Below are 20548 nucleotides of genomic sequence, written 5' to 3' on the forward strand. Positions count from 1 at the left end.
TCAGGGATATCATCTTTCTGACCATAGTCTGTTAGATTATTCCAATGGCCCAAACATAATCAGTGCAATGACCAAATTAGGTTTGTCAATGAATATAATTAGGAATCTGGTGCCATGCTTTGCTAGCTCTATGGATTCTCAGATCAAAGATGCCAAGCTAGGCTGTGGAAAATGTCTGTTAGGACCAGGTTATTTTGAAGAAGAAATGAGGAGTGGTATAAAAATGGACTTTGGCCAAAAATATATTTATTCTTCTTGCCAAATAGATTATTCTTTAAAAAAAAAACCATCAGGCCATTTCTTTTTGCCCTCAGCCCATTTTCTTCAGTTGAGGTAGAATGCATGGAATTAGCTCAGTCTCCTTGCAGTCTGCAAAGGCACTAAGTCATTGTGTCAACTTCTCAAACCATGAACCTGTTATTACATACTGTGACTTGCACTCTGGTTGGCAGCAGATAATACCTTGTAGATGTCAGACAGAAGAGCTCTCCCTAGGCTTATGGGAGCTCATACTACTAGGCCTTGCTACTATATAAACTGGAATCTGGTTTTAAGGTTGAGACAAAAAGCTTTTAGGAAATGAATTGGAAGTACAACAGTGAATGGGCCATTCCATCCTTAGGCAATTACGCCAAGAGACATAAATGTTATGCTTGTATACGTGAACAGCATGATTCTAAAAGTCAGGAGTGGGAAAGTGAAAAGCAGGAGAAGGATGATAAAAGGAAGGACTAAGAAACTTAAAAAAAAATTAAAACTGTTACATACTCGGCTGTTCTCCCCATCCCAGATAGGTCCAATTACCTGAAGAAACCACAATAGGCAGCAAAGAAAGAAGAGAAAAAAAACAACTTCAGAAATAATGAAAAGGATATTTTTTCCTATAAAATACCTTATGAGACATAGAATCACTGAACTACAGGGGACTTTAAAAAACCATCCAGCCCAGCTCCCCTCATTTTACATGAGAAAATAAAAATCCAGAGAGGGTGTGATTTATTGAAGGTCACACAAGTATTAAAATTAATACAACTTGTAAAGCACTGATATGACATAACATATAAGTTCACCCTTTTCCTTAGCATAAAGACTATTATTCACCAAGAGGTTCTTATATTTCTATTAGTCATTCCCAAATCATTCCCAAAAGATATGAAAAAAACCCCAAAATCTACTGCTTCTTTTTATTTGAATCTCTTCTTAACCTAAACTGACTCTTAGTACAATCATATATGTACTCACCTCTTTATCTACATTGATCTCCCTAGTCAAACTAGGAAGCCTCAGATTCAAAAAAATCTTTATTCAGAGGAAAGGCACAAAGGTCATTTGTTTATTTTTTTAATTTTACAAGCAGCTGGGACAGCCACAATGAGAAGCTTTGCAAGAGGTAAGAGTGTATACATACTCAATGTTTCATATCCAGTTCTCCCCAGATAGAAAATCACCTGCTTGTCAGTCACAAAGTAACCCAATTTAGAATTCTAATGCTTTTTTAATAACAAAGACTCCATTAAAACAAATGTTCACACTAATTTTTTTTTTAACTAAGGCATTTTACTTTGACACTTCAGTAACTTGTCAACCAATAATTCTATCACTCATCCTTACTACCTTCTGATTTTTTAAAAAAAAAATCAGTTAACTAAAACTAATAGAATTATTATGATTTATAATCTATATCATTTTTCTTTTACTTACACACACACACACACACGCTTAAAAAACATAATAAACAAACCAAATGTTTATCCCATTAGGAACTGTGTCAGAGCAGCTAGAGTACCAAAGATGTTATCAAGAACAGGCAGAAGGAATAAGGCCAAGTCATCTTGGGCCAAAAGAATGTCAAGTGAAGGCTGCTGGTAGAAAAGAATGACTTGAAACTCCTGATTGATGAGACTTGGTCACAGATCCAACACGGCATCTGGATTTTGATCTGGCTCTGGACAAGAGCTGCAGAGAACTGAGCTCTGATCTAACAAGATTCCTAGAGTTATGAAATACTGGTCCCCTGAAAGTCCCTAAATGAATCCCCACAACTACAAAAGGCTAGTCATTCTTGGCATGGAACAGAGAGATAAAATAAGGCCTAGACATTCCCAAAGTTTTGTTTCCCTCCATTAGCAAGAAAGAAAAGCTTGATTCTTACACAGGACATATAGTCTGATTCTCTGACCAAATTGCTCTAAAATACAAAGATTAGGAAACAAAAATGAACAAATATCCTAATCACTTCAAAGTTAAAGGAAAAAAAATATCCAAGTACAGAATCAATTGATCACAGGGTAGACCTTAAAGCTAGTAGGGCCTCAGTTCAAATCTTTCTAATTACCTGAGCTCTACCAAATCTTACTAGCTATGCAATCCAGAGCAATTCTTAACATCTTTCTGACTCAGTTTCCACATCTTTAAAATGAGGGAGTTGAATTAATGGATTTAAAATCTTTTCACTCCAAATTTTGATCTATGATTTCAAAAATTATAGGTTAACAGGATCATACTTTAAAGCTGAAAGAAACCTTAAAATTCATCTAATCTAACTCCTTCATTCCAGAGATGAGGTGAAATGATCTATAAGGTCCAATAGAGTAAGTAGAAGATCCTGGATTCAAACCCCATTCCTCTGGTTCCAAACCTAGAACTCATTTTGATCTATAAATTCCTCTCTCTGTCAGGAGCATTTTTCCTTTAAACCCTCTATGAAAGAAGAGATATAGGTTATTTGTCATTTCTTATGTTTAAAGATCCACTGTATTTTTTTCATTATAGGACTATAATATTCAGTACCATATGATTGAGGCGAGTTTGGCTTTAAGGAAATACTCTTAGTCAGTAGCACAGTTCCCATAGCAACAACAACTGCCTGAGAATAACTACTTAATTGAAAAGAAAACTGGAAACTAAATAATCATGTAAAACCTCAGAATGTGCACATCAACCCAGATTGCTCCAGGCAAGCTGCAATGTCTTTCCCCCCTGAAAATAAAATAATTACTTTGTGCCCTGGGAATCCCTTTCCTGTAGGGTACCACTCTGGAAGGGGCTTAGCCCTTGAATATAATTGGCTCCAGAGTTTAAGAAAAAGCAGACTCAGAGATTTCAACTTTTTCTGTACAATGCCTCAAGCAACTATTGAGTAAAAATATAGGCAAAATAAAACAAAACAGGCTGGGTTATGAAGTGACACAAACTAGGTCAGTTAGGGATATTGTGAGGTCAGCTAGGTGACACAGTAGATAAGAGCACCAGGCCTGAAATCAGTTCAAATCTGGTCTTAGACACTTACTAGCTTCGTGACTCTGGGAATGTCACTTAACCCTGTTTGCCTCAGTTGCTCATTTATAATGACGATGGCAAATCGCTCCAGTATTTCTGCCAAGAAAACCCCAAATGGGGTCATGAAGAGTTAGACATGATAAAAACAAGTGAATAACCACAAATGGGATAGGGTATGTGTGAGGATGTGTGTTGGGAAAACTTCTAGAAAGTAAAAGCTATCTCTTTCTCAAATCTTTTCAAGAACTCTATAATAATGATCATAATAATAACTTTTGTATTATGCTTTAAAGTTTGTAACAAACATTTTATAGAAATCATCTAATTTGATCTGAACAAGGCGAGGTGAGATCTCTGAAGACAGTTGTGAAAATCGAGTAAGGCTTCATCTACTTCAGAGTTTGAGTAGGCCTGAAGGTCTTTGAGCACTGACTCAAAGGCATACTTAAGTCCCGTTCTTGCTATACTCCCATGACATCATTTTCTCCCTATTTTGATCAAATATGGGCAACTATGTACTTATTGGCCAAGTTCAATTTCTTGGGTACTTCCAGAGTTTATAATGTAATACCCTCAGCCAATGAGGATGATGGTCAGTGGTGGAAGAGGTATTTGCTTTAGGGACTATTTAAAATGTCAAACCTATCCTAAAAGGGGCCTCCTCCGCCTCCCTTCTATTGCTTGCTTCATGGAAGGGATTCTTGCAAGAACGTACAATAAACTTTTGCTTTGCTCTTAGAGATCTCTCCAGCTTTTTATTAAATGGTGACTCCTCATCATTCTGAGGGATACAAATCTTCACAACCACCTTGTAAAGTAGGTACTATTATTATTCTCAGTTTAGAGATGGAAACCATGAGCCAGAGGAAGTTTAGTGATTTGCCCAGAATTTTACTATTAGTCAATATTTATCAAACATTTATCAATACCTACTATGTGCCAGATTCAGTGTTAAATCCTGGAGATTCAAAGAAAGATAAACAATTTCTGCTCATAGTCTAATGATGATAACACATAAACAGCTAAGTACAAACAATCTATATAGATTATAAATTCTAAATAAAAAAAAAAAAACAAAAAACAAAGGGAAAGTATTAGAATTAAGGAAGACAGGGAAGTACTTTCCATAGAAGTTGGGTTTTAGCTGGGACTTGAAGGAAAAGAGGAAACAGAAAGGAGGAAGAGACTGTACTGGGTGTGGGAGGACAGCTAAGACAGAGGTTAAATGAGTTATCTGGGGTTACATGGCCACTTATTGTCTGAGAGTACATTTAAACTCAGGTCATTCGTACTCGAGGTTCAGTACTCTAACTTAAGTATCACCTTGATGCCCACAAGGAAATAAAATGTCTCAATCCTTTTCCATCATAAAGTTTTGCTAAAACAAACCAACAAAACTCTTTTAATAAAATCACTTTACCAAAAGAAAGTGGGTGTAGCTAATGTAATCAGATTGCTCTCATCTTACAGTAAGCATGAGACTATAATAATCAGGTTGACCCACGATGATTAGATGAGGGTCAATGATACAACAAAAGATTAAAAAAAACATTCAAGAGATTTCTCCCATAGAGCAGGAAGGTCATACACAAGTTAGAAACTCAAAAGATCAAAAGGAGATTTTTATTTTGAACTCAGCCCAGCATTCCCACTCCAAGCCTTGTAAGGTGACCCCAAAACCAGAGAAGGGCAACATCAAAGAAAGGGACATCATAAAGTCTACATATGGAATTAAAGGACTAAAGGAAGTAAGAGTTTCATAGGGTGAGGAACAAACTTGAGAAACTCACTATTAAAATGGTTAGATAGATTAGATAGAAAAATAAGTTCAAGAAGATTCAGAGAAACCCATGTCTGAGAAATCCACAACAGAGATTACATGGAATGCAAGATTCTTTCTCTAAATTCAATGATCCCCTCCTGCTCTAAGATTCTACAAGATTACAATTCTATGAAAACTAGGCTAAGCTGTGAGAATGACATCATAGAAGACAAACAGCTCACTGTTACCCATCCTCCATACCCCTTTCCAAAACAGAAGGCTGAGTTGAATGGAAACTTAGGATGACACAATGTTGGCATTTTTTTTTTATCTTTTTATAACCAAGTCTTTCCATTTCTTCCTTAAAATACAACTCATCATTACTGAGCTGCAGTATTAATAGAAGGATTCAAACCCCATTCCTCTTTAGACCTCTATCTGCTTTCTGTAGTCACATGAAATGCTGGTGCAAAAGTGTAAACTGAATCAAGAAGGTGACCAAACATACTCCAATTTACTCATTTTCAGGGTCCTTTGGTTCCATATATAGATGCCATAAGAAAGCTCTGAGAATAACCAATGTCAATACATTTCAGGATCTTATTATGCATAGTGCTGCCCTAGATATTGTACAAAGAGATTTCTTAGAAGAATTAATTACAAATGGAATAAACATTCAGCTTCAAGAACCAAAATGAGAGATATCCAAGTGTCTACCCCCCAAGCACATTTCAAAAAGTTAACTCATCTTTACTAAGCATCCTCTCCAGTCTAAATCTGTGGCAAAAAAAGTAAACAAATAGGTACAGACCTCTTCCTTCACCAGAAAAATCCCAACAACCCCTATCCAAGAATTATCCAATAGCCTCTGAAGTAGAGGCACTTGAGTTTCTAGGGCTCAGAGCTGATAAGAGTTATGCTTTTGAAATAATCTTTATACACAGGATCACAACTTCTAAGCTGACAAGAATATGAAAAATTATGTATTCCTATTCTCCTCTTTCCCATTTTATAGATGGGGAAATTGAGTCCTTGAGAAGCAATTTCCCCTCTTACTTAGGCCCATGCAGATAGGAAGTGAAAGAGCAAAGATGCAAACCCCATTCTTTCCATTCCAAATTCAATGCTTCAACACTAACTTTAGCCTTTGCCTCATTGACAGCTGTAAGCATCAAATCCTCTCCCTCTTTTTTTTAAAATTAAAGCTTTTTGTTTTCAAATCACATGCAAAGATAATTTTCAACATTCACCCTTGCAAAACCTTGTGTTCCAAATTTTTTCCTCTTTTTCCCCCACCCTCTCCCCTAGACAGCAAGTAATCCAATATATTAAACATGTGCAACTTTTCCATACATATTTCCACTATTATCATAGTGCACAAGAAAAATCAGATCAAAAAAGGAAAAAATGAGAAAGAAAACAAAATGCAAGCAGACAATAAAAAAGGTGAAAATACTATATTGTGATCCACAATTTCCACAGTCTTCTCTCTGGGTATAGATGGCTCTCTCCATCACAAGTCCATTGAAACTGGCCTGAATCACCTCATTGTTGAAAAGAGCTATGTCCATCAGAATTAATCATCACATAGTCTTCTTGTTTCTCTGTACGATGACCTCCTGGTTCTGCTCATTTCACTTAGCATCAGTTCATGTAAGTCTCTTCAGGTCTCTCTGAAATCATCCTGCTGATTTTTTAAAAATAGAATAGTAATATTCCATCACATTTATATACCTTTCCCCAACTGATGGGCATCCACTCAATTTCTAGTTCATTGCCACTACAAAAAGGGATGCTACAAACATTTTTACACATGTAGGTCCTTTTCTTTTTTTTATGATCTCCTTTGGATACAGGCCCAGTAAAGATGCTGCTGGATCAAAGAATATGCATAGTTTGATAGTCCTTTGGGCATACTTCCTTATTGCTGTCCAAAATGGTTGGTTCACAACTCCACCAACAATATATTAGTGTCCCAGTTTTCCCACATCCCCTCCAACATTCATCATTATAGTTTCCTGTCATCTTAGCCAATCTGTCCTCTAGTTTTTTCTTAGAAGATTTGAAAAGGAGGTCATAGGTACTACTCTAGCACCTTGAGATTAAAGAAATTAGTTTTTAAAAAATAATTTTATTATTATCTTTTATAATTACATCATTTCATTTCCAAATGTAACCATCCCCTTAGAGAGCAGTCTTTTATAACAAAAAAATAAATAAATAAATAAATAAATAAAAAATGAGGGAAAAAAACAGTACAACAAAACTAACATATCAAAAAAGTTAGAAATTTTATGTATTGCTTCACATCCAGTACACACTCATGAGAAGTTAGGTGGCACAATGGATAGAGCACAGGACATGGAATCAGAAAGTTCAAATCCTACCTCAGACACTTACTAGCTGTATGATCCTGATCACTTACCTTTTCTATTGCCTCTCTGGCTCAATTCTCTTATCTATAAAATGGGGATGATGATAATAGTAACTACCTTACATAGTTGTTGCGGGGATCAAATGAGAACATGCCAAGCACTTAGCAAACCTTAAAGCATTATGCACATGTTTGTAATTGTCACCAATTATTAGTCTTTTGTCTCTTCGTTTCATGCATTTTTTATAAGGGGCCAAATTTGGTCATAACATTTTTGTATAATTTCATTTTGATTGTTTTAATGTTATTTTTTTCTATTTCTATTGTTGTTTTTCTTATGCCTGGTTCAGCTTATATCATTTTGTATCACTACATATTAGTCTTCTAAGTCTTTCCTAAAACGGTTGGACCAATTCACAGTTCCACCAATTGTTCATTAATGTGTCAGTCTTTTCACAACCATTCCAATTTTGACTATTCTCATTTTTCAGCAATTTTGCCAATTTGCTGAGTATGAGGTAAAATCTCAGTTATTTTGATTTGCAAAAGTCATAGTTGCTACTTCTCCTTCAATCAAATATCTGTTGCACACATACCCTTTGATGACCAGGTTATAAACTCACAGTAAGACAGGGAAATAAAAGACATTTTTAAAAAATGCATCATTTTGAAAAAGCTATGTTAAAATGTGCTCCCTTGGTAACGCTGAACATTCTAACAGCTTTATTACAAAATGAACAACATTCTCAAAATGGGCATTCACACATATTAAATGGACTCCCACAATCTAAATGGATTTCAAGTTTACAATTTTAATTAGAGTGCTAATGATATCAACCTCCCTAGGGAGTAAAACAGTTTCAGTTCACATGCTACAGCTCTTACCAATGAATATACAACAAGCCTCTGATATAGTGGGACCTAAGAGTCTAGATTCCAAGACAACTGAACCAAGCTTGTCACTCATACTCTCTGTAAACAGTACTTCAAACTTTCCACTGACACAAAAGCAAAGCATGATTGTTTCTTCCACATTTAAATTTCATTGCTGAGATTTCAACAATTTCATATCTGCAATGGATTTCATCATTCTTCTAATTACCCAGGAGTAATGGTTGATTCTTCCTTCTCCATCACATCCTTATCTTTCTGACACCAAAGTTTATCTCTTCCCTTGAAATTTCTTGTTTTTAAAGAGGGAAAAGAATGCACATGTGCAAAAATGTTTATAGAAGCTCTTTTTGTAGTGGCAAGGAATTGGAAATTGAGTGGATGCCCATCAATTAGGAAATAGCTCCATAATTTATGGCATATGTTCTATAAGAAATGATAAGCAGGCTAATTTCAGAAAAGCCTGGAAAGACATACACAAACTGATGCTGAATGACATAAGCAAAACTAGAACATTGTACACAGTAACAATAAGATTATCTGATGCTCAACTGTGATAGACTTAGCTCTTCTCAGCAATGTGATAATCCAAGATCGTTCCAATAGACTCGGAAGGAAAAATGCCATCTGCATCCAGAAGGAGAAATATGGAGATTGAATACAGATCGAAGCATACTATTTTCTTTCTTTCTTTTTTTTGGATGGATACGCATTTTTTACATGATCTCTTATTTTTATTTTTTTAAATAATAGCTTTTTATTTTCAAAATATAAGCAAAGATATTTTTCAACATTTATCTTTGCAAAACCTTGTATTCCAAATTTTTTTCTCTCCCTTCTCTCCCACCCCTTTCCCTAAAAGCAAGTAATCCAATATATGTTAAACATGTGCAATTCTTCTACACATATTTCTACAATTATTATGCTACACAAGAAAAATCAGCTCAAAAAGGAAAAAAATGGGAAAGAAAGAAAAACAAGCAAACAACAATAAAAAGGTGAAAATACTATGTTGTGATCTACACTCAGTACCCACAATCTTCTCTCTAATTGCAGATGGCTCTCTCCATCACAAGTCCATTGGAATTGGCCTGAATCATTTCATGGTTGAAAAGAGCCATGTCTGTCAGAATTGGTCTTCATATAAATCTTGTTGTTGTCATGTATAATGATCTCCTGGTTCTGCTTATTTCACTTAGCATCAGTTCATGTAAGCCTTCCAGGCCTTCCTAAAATCATTCTGCTGATCATTTCTTATAGAACAATAATATTCCATTACATTCATATACCATAACTTATTCAGCCATTCCCCAGCTAATAGGCATCCCCTCAGATTCCAATTCCTTGCCACATCAAAAAGGGTGGAGCATATTACTTTCAGCTTTTTGTTTATTTGCTTTCTCTTTCTTGTGTTTTTTTTTCCCCTTTTGGTCTTAATTTTTCTTTCACAACATGGCTGAGATGGAAATATGTTTAAAATGGCTGCACATGCATAATCTATATCAGATTACTTGTTATCTTGTGGAGATAAAGGAAAGAAGGAGAAAAAATGGAACTCAAAATCTTACAAAGATGAATGCTAAAAACTATCTTTGGATGTATTAAGGAAAATAAAATACTATTGAGAAAAAAATGACTCATATTTGCACATTCCTCTCAAAACATATTGTCACCACATATGATCAATAAGCCAGTAGGCTAGAATAGCATATTAATAAGGTCAAGGTTGTTGGTATAATGTCTCCATATGCTTACATGTCAAATGGGAAATAAAAGAAGGATGTTTAATATGGAGAAGAGAAGACATTAGAGGGACATGACAGCTATTTTCAAATATATCAAAAGCTGCATCATCATATGGAAGAATTGAATTTTCTTCATTTAGTTCTATTGAGAAAGACTAATGAGTATAAATGACTAGAAGATTCAAAATAAGAAGGAATTTTCTAAAAGCAAGATTCCAAAGATGGGAAGAACTGCCTCATATGCCAATGAGTTTCCCTATCTTTAGAAATGCTCAAGTAAAACCTGGGTGACCATTCTCTCAGGGATGTTATTTAAAAAAAAAAAAGGGAAGGAAACAGGAAACTGAAGTTAATTCCTAGAATTTGAACAGTAGAGAAATCATAAAGTCCAATTTTTATTTTATAGATGACTAAACTAAGGCCAGAAAGATGACTTCTAAGGTACTTTCAAACTCTAAGGTCATAAATTACTAGCTGGACCTCATCACATCGTGCCTACTTCATAGCCAACCGGTTTCTTAACTGATTTCTACCTGTGATCTGGTAATAGCATCCTTGATAAACTAAAAGGAGGGAGAGACTAAACTTCTGAAAATACTGCTTCTAGTATTTCATTCTCTTACTCAATAACATTTTATGGCTTACTTCATCAAATCTAAACTTAATGCTATTCCATTCAAGGCATTCCATAATTTAAAGGTCCTACCCTATTTATCCATCCTCATTTCTTATTATTCCTCCTCATCCAAATCAACAACAAATATCTATTAAAAAATAAACTAAACAGGAACTTTTCATTATTTTCTTATCATATCATGCTTATTCTCATTTGTCCTCCTCTATATTGCCCTGCTCTACTTTTCTGTTATCTAAATCATAGCTACCCTTCTAGGCCATCACAAATTCCACTTCCTTTGTAAAAATATTCCTTGTCTACTTCAACCCCCATTGATATTACTCTTCTCTGAATTCCTATTGTATTTCCAATCACTGGTACATAAGTTGGCACCTCACTATTTTCTGATTTCTTTAAATGTTTTAGTTGTAATATTTTGTGAGAGCAAAAACTGCTTTTAACTACTCATCTATGGCTCACAGAACTAAACATGGTGCTCAGCACAATAACTCAATACTTGCAAATGAGATAGGGTGTTATAGGAACTTAGAAACAGAATACACTCCACAAATAAGGTGAATGAACTCAAAGGATGCATAAAATCTTTGTATTATATTCTCATTGATTTGTAAGGGTTGATTACAATTTCTTAAGTTCACCTAAGTCTGCAATTACTACTACCAATAATTATATCTGATGCTTACTGCTATATGATTAGCAAAGCAAGTTAAAAAAAAAAAGAAGAAGAAGAAAAAGTACTTTATATATTCAATCAACAGATATTTATGGAGTGTCTATTATATTTAAGGTACCATAGGAGATTTAAAGAAATAACATACCATTCCTGCCTTCATGGAGTTTGTTATCTAAGTAGGAAGACAAGATTAACGCAAGAAAAAGTGAAATAATAAGGCAGTATTATAAGAGTTAAGTAATTCCAAATGGCTTTTGAGTGAGAAGCAACAGAGATTATTATGAACCGAGGTAATCAAGAAATCTCAAGACATGGCTTTGACACGGACAAGGAGAGAATCCAGGAGAGGCAGAAACATTTTAATAGTTTTCTCCCTAAAAATAATAATAAGAAGAAGAACCACCAGAATTTATATAGTACTTTAAAGTTTTGCAAAGTGCTTCATATATCTTGTAAAGAACTCATTTGATTCTTCCCAAACTTCTGTGAAGTTGGTCTTATTATTTACCCATTTTACAGATGAATAAACTGAGGCTCAGAGAAGTTAAATGACTTGCCCAGGATCTAATAAGTGTCTGGAGAAGGAGTTTGACTCATGTGTACCTGTTTCCAAATTCATCACTCTGTTCATTAATACCCCCTTTTCAACACTGAAAATGGGGCTCTGTTAAACAAAAGGAATCTTAAAATTCATCACAATCTTTTTGAAAATCAGCCTGTGATGATTACATAGATACTTGAGTGAAAAGGCTAGTTAATCCCCCTAGTGTTAAATGACTACCTCCTTCAGAATACATGACTCAGAAAGCTAGACTAATTTTTTCCCTTTATACAAGTAACACTGAGGAAAGTCTATATGGGCTCTAAGATGCTACCATTTTCAAGGGGAAAAAAAGGTTAAAAAAAAATTCCCACTTAAATTTTATTCACTGCTAGAAGAGCCTTAGACAGTATCCTATATTATCTTTTGCAGTTGTTAATGGGAGCTCTAAATCACAACATGATATAGCAGACATAATCTCTGCCCATAACAAATAAAAAAGAAATCTAAGGAAGAACATCAGGCCTCTCCATCTTACTTGTCAAATTTATAAAAATATTTGATACCAAAAGTAGATCATCCAAATTAGTAGATTTGAATTTTGACAGGTACTGAACAAATATAATTCTCTTAAGAACTTCATTAATATACTAAGACATGATACAGTGGGCAATAATGATATTGATGGTACCTCTTCAAATTAATGGCCTATTACCAATTGAGTGAAGATTAGTTACATAATAAGCCTAAAACTATTCACTCTAATTTTTATAGATCTATTTTAACAGGAAATTAGGGATCTGAAAGATAGTATGAGAATTCACAATTGGTTCCCCCAGGAAATTCTTTCAACTCAACAGGGTATAGCAATAATCAAGAGTCTTTTGGGACAGTCATTCTAGAACTTAGATATCTGTGTTGTTGAAGCACAGACACAAAATGATATACAATTAGGAAAGACTTATAGAGTCAATATAAAATTATGGATTAGCTGAAAATCTCCAAAATCACAAACTAAAAGTTCATGATAGAATACTGTAGTTATAGAAATTATAAATGCACAATGTTTAGTATGCATGAATATTATATAATGATTATTGTATATAATAATAAATTTATAGAAAAAGCTTAACTGAAAGATTGCAGAGCAAGTAATACAGAACAACAGATATTGTGCTAACATATTATAAAGCTGGGGATAAGGGACTGGGGATGAGGGAGTGTATGATCAACAAGTAAAATCTGGAGAAGCTAATGAGTATAACTTTTTTAAAGTGAGACTCTGTGGAAAGGACACTAGAGACTATGTAGAAGATGGTGCTTTCTGGTAGGAAATATTCAACCAAGCAATATCGTAAAAGCAGAATTATGAAATTTAAATAATATGTGCTGTTACACTGATTACCCATAGTAGAATAAAAAGCATGAGATGAGCTCTGTCACAATCTCACAGCAGATCTGACTTGCCACGGTGCAGTGGACAATAAAACCTCAAAATGCTATATATAGCATCTCCTGGTGTGTGGATGAATGATTGAATGAATGTAGCAAAAAGATAATGTACCTGACTTTTTAAGTTGTAATAAAAAATATGGTATAATCTGTGTCACTAGTCAAACATATTTTTTCCCCTGAGTGAGTCACATAACAACCTAATAAAAGAGTGTCAATCAAGTAATTAATGAGGTTACATGGCAACCTACGGCAGGAAAATCCTATAAATGGTTTTCAGACTCTTTAAGTCTATGTAACATGATAGCATATATAGGAAAGAGCTAGATGACTCAATGGATAGTAGAGAGCTGAGTTCAGGGGTCAGGAAGAACTGAATTAAAATCTGACCTCAGACATTTATTATCTGTGTGAGCCTACGCAAGTCATTTAACTTTATTTGCCTCAGTTCCTCATCTATAAAATGAGAAAAAAGGAAATGAAAAAACCACACCAATATCTCTGCCAAAAAATACTCCACAATGTTCCAAGGAGTTAGAGATGATTGAAATGACTTAATAATAACAACCACCACTATAACAGTACAGAAAATGCTGAAAATAATGCAACCTAACAACTCTTTCTAACAATTTCTTCTTAAAATCCTGCACTATATATAAGGAAGCATTTGACAAATTTTACTCTGAAAACTCTGCCCCCCCCCAAAAAAAAAAACCACTATTAAATGATACTGGTATAGCAACTTTAGCCTACTCTTTAATTCCTTCTAACAATAGGGAAATAACTATTTCTTCCTGATATAACTTTCTGGACTGGACCTTCCAAACTTCCCTTCTTCCCACTCCACTCTCCAGTGCATTCTCAAGGTGATCTCAGACATATCAAAATGTAGCTCATGACTTCAAATATTCACCAAATCACACAATGAGAGAAAAAAAAACTTTCTGAAAGAAATAAGCTAAACTTAGTCGTCTTTTAAACTAAAGAACTCTCTGGAATGAGAGTGATCTTCACAGTGCAATAGTCAAAACTATCACCATCTTCTCCTCCCGTTTCACTCTCTGATTCCACACTAGGATTTTTGTCTGTTCTATTTCATATTGTTTATGAAATCCTATGAATTAATAATGATCATTAAAAAGATAAAAGAAATATTTTAAAATAATGACTAAAATTATGAGACAACACACCCAAGCAACTCAACTGCCTCCTGTACAAACACCAATTAATGGTCCAGCACTAGTTAATTTCTCCATGACAACAGAATGCCAGAGCAGTAAAAACATCATCATAGCCTCTAAGAGAACTGCCATCTGTCTTTTCAATTACTGGACTGCCCTTTCAATTACTAAACTGTATTGAATGTCATTTAGCTCAAAGAGTACAATAATGGTATATATTTGTTTGGTACATTCCTTTTCTTCTTGAATACAGTAGATGGGACAATCATTATCCTATCTGTGTTCACATGAAAAACAGTAGAAAAGAACCAATTGAGAAAAACTTTAAGTATAATATCATTGTCATCCTAATTATATTCTCATCAGCAGTTTTCCTAAACCTAGATTTAAAAGAGAGAGATATCTGTGTGGGATGGAGAAATCAGAGAAGACTTCATAGAAGAGGTAAGATTTGTAGAATAGGTAGGGATGGTGACAGTAAAAGGAAATAAAGCCAGATCCTAAAGACATAAATCAAAGAGAGGTCCCAGATGGCACTTAAACCCATGAAGCATTACCTAAACATTTGGCAGTAAAGAAAGGAAGCCAGATAAATGAATAGCTAGCACAGTGCCTCTCCCTTAAGGAACTTTTGTACATTGTAGGCACAGTAAATATTTGGAGAATGAAAGAATGAATGATTATTTAAAGTGCCCATAACCAATATCTGAGAGGAAACTGCCTGAAGGCATTGAAATCCAAGAGTCTGAAGCTGACAGATAGAGAAGGTTTTTGATTCCAAGTAAAGAGTTCAAAATTAACAATGGGACAAATTAAAGTTAAGATTAATAACTCTTAAGGATTAATGAGAAAGTCACCAAACTGTACATTAAAAAACTTATTCTATTTGCATCATTTAAATCCATTACCTCTATTAAAGTCCTAATCCAATGTTTCATCATGGTTTGTTAAAAGCAGAGCATATCTCTGGCACTTTTGTGTGTGCTTATAGCCAGATTAAGGATAAATAAGAAAGGACGGTGGAAGGAACTTTAAAGACCATATAGTCTCATTCCTTCATTTTACAGATGAGGAAACTGAGACCCAGAAGAGTTAAGTAAACTGCTGAAGGTTACTGAGGTAGTAGTCATCAGAGGTGAGATTTAGCAATGTTTCTTTCATAGTATCCCCTTGTCTTAATACCTGTGACTGGAAACTCAGCTTTGACAAGTTCAGAAAAGCTCATGACCATTTTTTTTGGCTGGTCATCAGATAATGGATTTTTTAATATATATTAATTCACAAAGACCGTCCACTAAGGCGGGGGTGAGAGGGGGAAATATTATCTATCTACAAAAAAAGATTATCTAAAAAACTACAACAGCCCCTCCAATAGTGAATAGTAGGGCATCCTGAGCAACCAAACTTGTTTCTAGCCCAGTGCCTGAAAGCATCATTATTGAGAGAAATCATTGTGAAGAAAGGGTCCATCTTCCTTATCACCACCAACAAAAACTGTTGACTGAGACTTCAAAGCCATGGAGAGAGACAGCTTCCAAGAAGAAGGGCCCAATCAGCCTAGCTAAAACAGCAAAGCATCCTGATGTTGACACAAGGTGGCGTTATGTGCCACCTTGCACCATCTTGACCACTGTCTCCCTCAGACCATGATAGAGATACCCGAGAGCCCTCATCCTTGGGAATTACAGTGCTTCTATTCAAGCATCCAAAGTTATAATCTTAGAAGCAACCTCTATGCAAATGCAGCCTGGCAAATGTTCTTGCAAGAGCTGCATTCATAACCATTAAAGACAAAATCTTTGACATTATGAAATATTTCAGCATCATAAACCAATTTTATTTTTTCAGTGGAAATGATATTAAACAAGAGGCATTAAATCCCTTTTGTTCCTGAGTTCTATAAGGATATACCTTTCCATCTGATTTTCAGCTGAAACATTCTATAAATAGTTTCCTCCATTAGAACAGGAGGTCTTTGAGAGCAAGCTAATATGAGTGGCAAAATATTTGGCGGAAAGACTAAGGGTAGACTGTAAAGAGACTTGAAAGATAAGAAGGCAGAGGTTGTAAGAGCTTTGCATGTCAATCAAACGAGTTTACATTTTATTCTGGAGGTAACAAGAAACCATTGGCAGTAGCTGAGAAGAGGGATGATATGGATAGATCTGGGCCTTGGGGAAAAGTACATTAGTATGTGTGTGTAAGACAAATTAGAAGGGAAAAGTCTTGAGGCTGGGAGATCAAAATCATCAAAGCTAAACTTAGAATATAATAACAATATTTCCCAATGTGTCAAAATACAATTTAGGCAGGTGAAGGAGAGGTAATTCCAGATGGTAGAAATAACATAAACAAATCCCCAGATGCAAGAAAGAGCATCATATGTTCAGAGAACAAGATAAAGACCAGCCCAAATGGAACGGTAGTTGGCTATTCAGGGATACTGTAAAATTAAGTTGCTTAAGAAGAGTGAGACTAGGTTGAGTGGTCTATAAAGCCAAGTATAGGGGCTGTAAGGGAGAGGCAGCTCTGATGGCCCTGAAGACAGTGTATGAAACTGCAATTCAGAAAGTTTAAGTTCTGCCTCTGATACTACCTGTGTAATCTTAGGCAAGGAACTATGGGCAAATTCCCTGATCTCTCTCAAACTGGGTTTCCTCATCTACAAAGAAAAAAAGTGTCCATAATAAAGCACCTCCTTCCCAGGATGGCTGTGAGGACCACAAAAGATAATTTATGTAAAGTGATTTGCACATTTCAGAATGCTATACAAATGCTAGCAATTATAAATATGATTTGGTTGTAGATTTTTCCATAGGAGAATAATGTGATGAAAGCAATGCATAGAAAGGTTGTCCTGCAGGCAAAGATAATGATAAATGTTGGAGGGGATGTGGGAAAATTGGTATCTTAATACATTGTTGATGGAACTGTGAACTGATCCAACTGTTCAGGAAAGCAATTTGGAACTATGCCCAAAGTGCTATCAAACTGTGCAAATCCTTTGATCCAACAGTGTCTCTATTGGGTCTGTATCCCAAAGAGATCATAAAAAAGGGAAAGGGATCCACATATGCAAAATGTTTCTAGCAGCCCTTTTTTAAGTGGCAAGGAACTGGAAACTGAGTGAATGCCCCTTAGTTGGAGAGTGGCTGAATAAGTAATGGTATATGAATGCTACGAAATATTATTGTTCTCTAAGAAAAGATCAGCAGAATGATTTCAGAAAGGCTTGAAGTGAGTAGAACCAAGGAAACATTGTACACAGCAACAAGAAGATTATGCAATGATCGATTCTGATGGACATGGATCTTTTCAAGAATGAGGTGATTCAAGTCCATTCCAATAGACTTGTGATGAGGAGAGCCATCTGCATCCAGGGAGAGGACTGTGGGGACTGAGTATCAATTACCACATAAGTATGTTCACCTTTTTTGTTATTGTTCACTTGCTTTTTTACTTTCTCATTTTTTTCCTTTTTAATTTGATTTTTCTTGTGCAACATGATAATTGTGGATGTATGTATAGAATTTACATATTTAACATATATTGGTCACTTGCTGTCTAAGGCAGGGGGTGAAAGGAAAGGAGAAAGAAAAAAAATTATAACAAAATTTTGCATGGGTGAATGTTGAAAACTATCTTTGCATATATTTTGAAAATAAAAAAAAAACCTATTATTTTTTTAAATGGCAAAAAAAGGTTGTCCTGGCATCCCCAGGATCTCCCTATGCTTTCTATCACCTCTACAATTAGAGGATCTCATTAATCCTCATCTAGACACCTCATAGCCATCAAGTCTACAACAAATCTAAAGAGAGCTGTCATATTCTGTCTTGATTCTCCTATTCACCAGGCTAATATTCCCAATTCACTTAAGTGTTCCTCATGGCATGTTTACCAGATTCTTCAACACCCAGGTAAGCCTTTGGTTTTTGTCAATATCCTTCCTTAAAAATGATACATAAATGTGGTCTGACTAGCACAGAGAACAGCAGATCTACTGCTTTCCCTTATTCTAAATATTATACTTCTATTAATGCAACTAAGAACTGCAATAACTTTTGTGGGGGGAATTACATCACATTTGTGACTCACAGTGAGCTTGCAGTGCCTTACAAAGTGTTTAATGTTAGTTCTCTCTTCTAAGAAAAGAAAAAAGAATCCTTAAGAATTCATGGAGTTGCATACCCTTAATGTGCAGATCTGACTTATTTCCTACTTGATAAACTCCACTGGCTGCTGCCTTTTACTTCTAGGATAGAGACTCAATCTGCAGTCCATGAATTTGTGTTTTTAAAATATATATTTTTCATAACTGCATTTCAACATAATTGATGTATTTGTATTTTGTGCATTTATTATTTTATTTCTCCACTTACATAGATCATCTACACTCTTTCATTACTGTCTGTTCCACACAGTATTTTGTGATTCATTAAATACCATCTTGCATTTTATTATTTTATTTGAGATGTGTTCCTTGTCACTGCCCTGTTCAATACACTCCAGTAACTCCTTATTGAAAAAAACAGAAACAAAAAGAAAAAAAAAATATTTGGAAAAGGGATCCATAGGTTTTACTAGACTAACAAAGGGCTTCAGGACAACAATAAAAGGCCAGAAACCTTTGAACCAGGCCTGAATAGGCTTTTCAATACCAAACCTCTTCATATCTAAAAGAAACTGAAAGACATAGAAGTTCTGACTTGCAAGAGGGCACATAGAACCAATCAATGGCAAATCTGAGATTGGAAGTCAGGTTTTGTGACTGTGTTCATACTTCTTCCATGACGAGATTGCATCTGTACTTAACATGATTTGGGGGGTTGGGGAGCTTTTAAAAAATATTGTAAAAACTTATCTGCTAGAGTATTTGTTTATTGAAGTAACCCTATATTTAAAATTTCTAGAAATTCTTTTACTTATTCTTCACCCTTTTCTACAAGTCCTAATAAAATTCTGTTTTAAGTTGTGAGCAGATGACCAAGCTATATGAATAACAAACTACTACTATACTAGCAGAGTCTAGTAATCAAATAAAACTTATAGGAGTTAATCTGACACATCTAATGATTTATATAATTGTTATTGTGCTGCATAGTAATTAGGCATAAATAAAAAGCAGTCACTGTAAATAAATGACTGTAATGACTTTTTTATTTTTATACAGCCAAACCAAATCTTTAAAGCTTCTCTCCTCTGTTAGACCTCCAGTATCTATAATCAGTATCAATGCCAATTGTTTTCCATACTACTAAATACAATTTAATCTTCACTACTTTCATCTTCCTTCCTTCCAGTGACATTCACATACATTTTAAGATACATGTCTAACTCTTCAGTAGCTGAAGATCCCTTTCTTCCTTACATTTGAACTGAGGATTCTTTGGTTTTTCTGAAGTTTTCCTCCATGATCTGAGGGAGTCCACCTATTTCCTGCTTCTTGAACACAGGGAACTCTAGGTGCTAAAGTATGAGGGAAATCTGACTCTGTCTAGGAACTAACAACACTGTCATCATGCTGCTGGAGTGGAATAATGGAACCACAGGACAGAAAGAGCACATCACTGAGGGAAGGGATGGAGGAGGAGAAAGAAGAAGAGGAACAAGACAAAAAAGAGTAAAAGAAGAAGAGGAAGAACACCAACAAGAAGAGAAAAAGTGTTTTCTAAGTACATGGTGGTTGGCTTGGATCTATGTTTGAGTAGAGAAGTGGGGAGGAGAAAGTAAAGAAAATCTATTCTCCATCCAACCATTTTGGAGAGTAGTTTGGAACTATGCTCAAAAAGTTATCAAACTGTGCATACCCTTTGATCCAGCAGTGTTACTACTGGGATTATATCCCAAAGAGATTATAAAGAAGGGAAAGGGACCTGTATGTGCACGAATGTTTGTGGCAGCCCTTTTTGTAGTGGCTAGAAACTGGAAACTGAATGGATGTCCATCAGTTGGAGAATGGCTGAATAAATTGTGGTATATGAAAATTATGGAATATTACTGTTCTGTAAGA

The 20548-nt window shown here is 35.1% G+C and overlaps 1 protein-coding gene across 7 annotated transcripts in view; it reads right to left on the bottom strand.

The window, feature by feature from the left end:
- The window catches only part of LOC100918963 (protein unc-13 homolog B), a 327802-nt gene that overhangs the window by 154336 nt on the left and 152918 nt on the right, over nucleotides 1-20548 (bottom strand). For 3 of the 7 annotated variants that reach the window (XM_031945395.1, XM_031945392.1, XM_031945391.1), the window contains exon 8: nucleotides 769-804. The exons of the other annotated variants lie outside the window; for them this stretch is intronic. In XM_031945395.1, coding sequence (XP_031801255.1) covers nucleotides 769-804 — 36 coding nt within the window. The remainder of the gene's footprint in view (nucleotides 1-768; nucleotides 805-20548) is intronic. 7 annotated transcript variants of the gene reach the window in all.

This window comes from Sarcophilus harrisii, chromosome 1, assembly GCF_902635505.1.
Source record: "Sarcophilus harrisii chromosome 1, mSarHar1.11, whole genome shotgun sequence".
NCBI classification, from domain to species: Eukaryota; Metazoa; Chordata; class Mammalia; order Dasyuromorphia; family Dasyuridae; genus Sarcophilus; species Sarcophilus harrisii.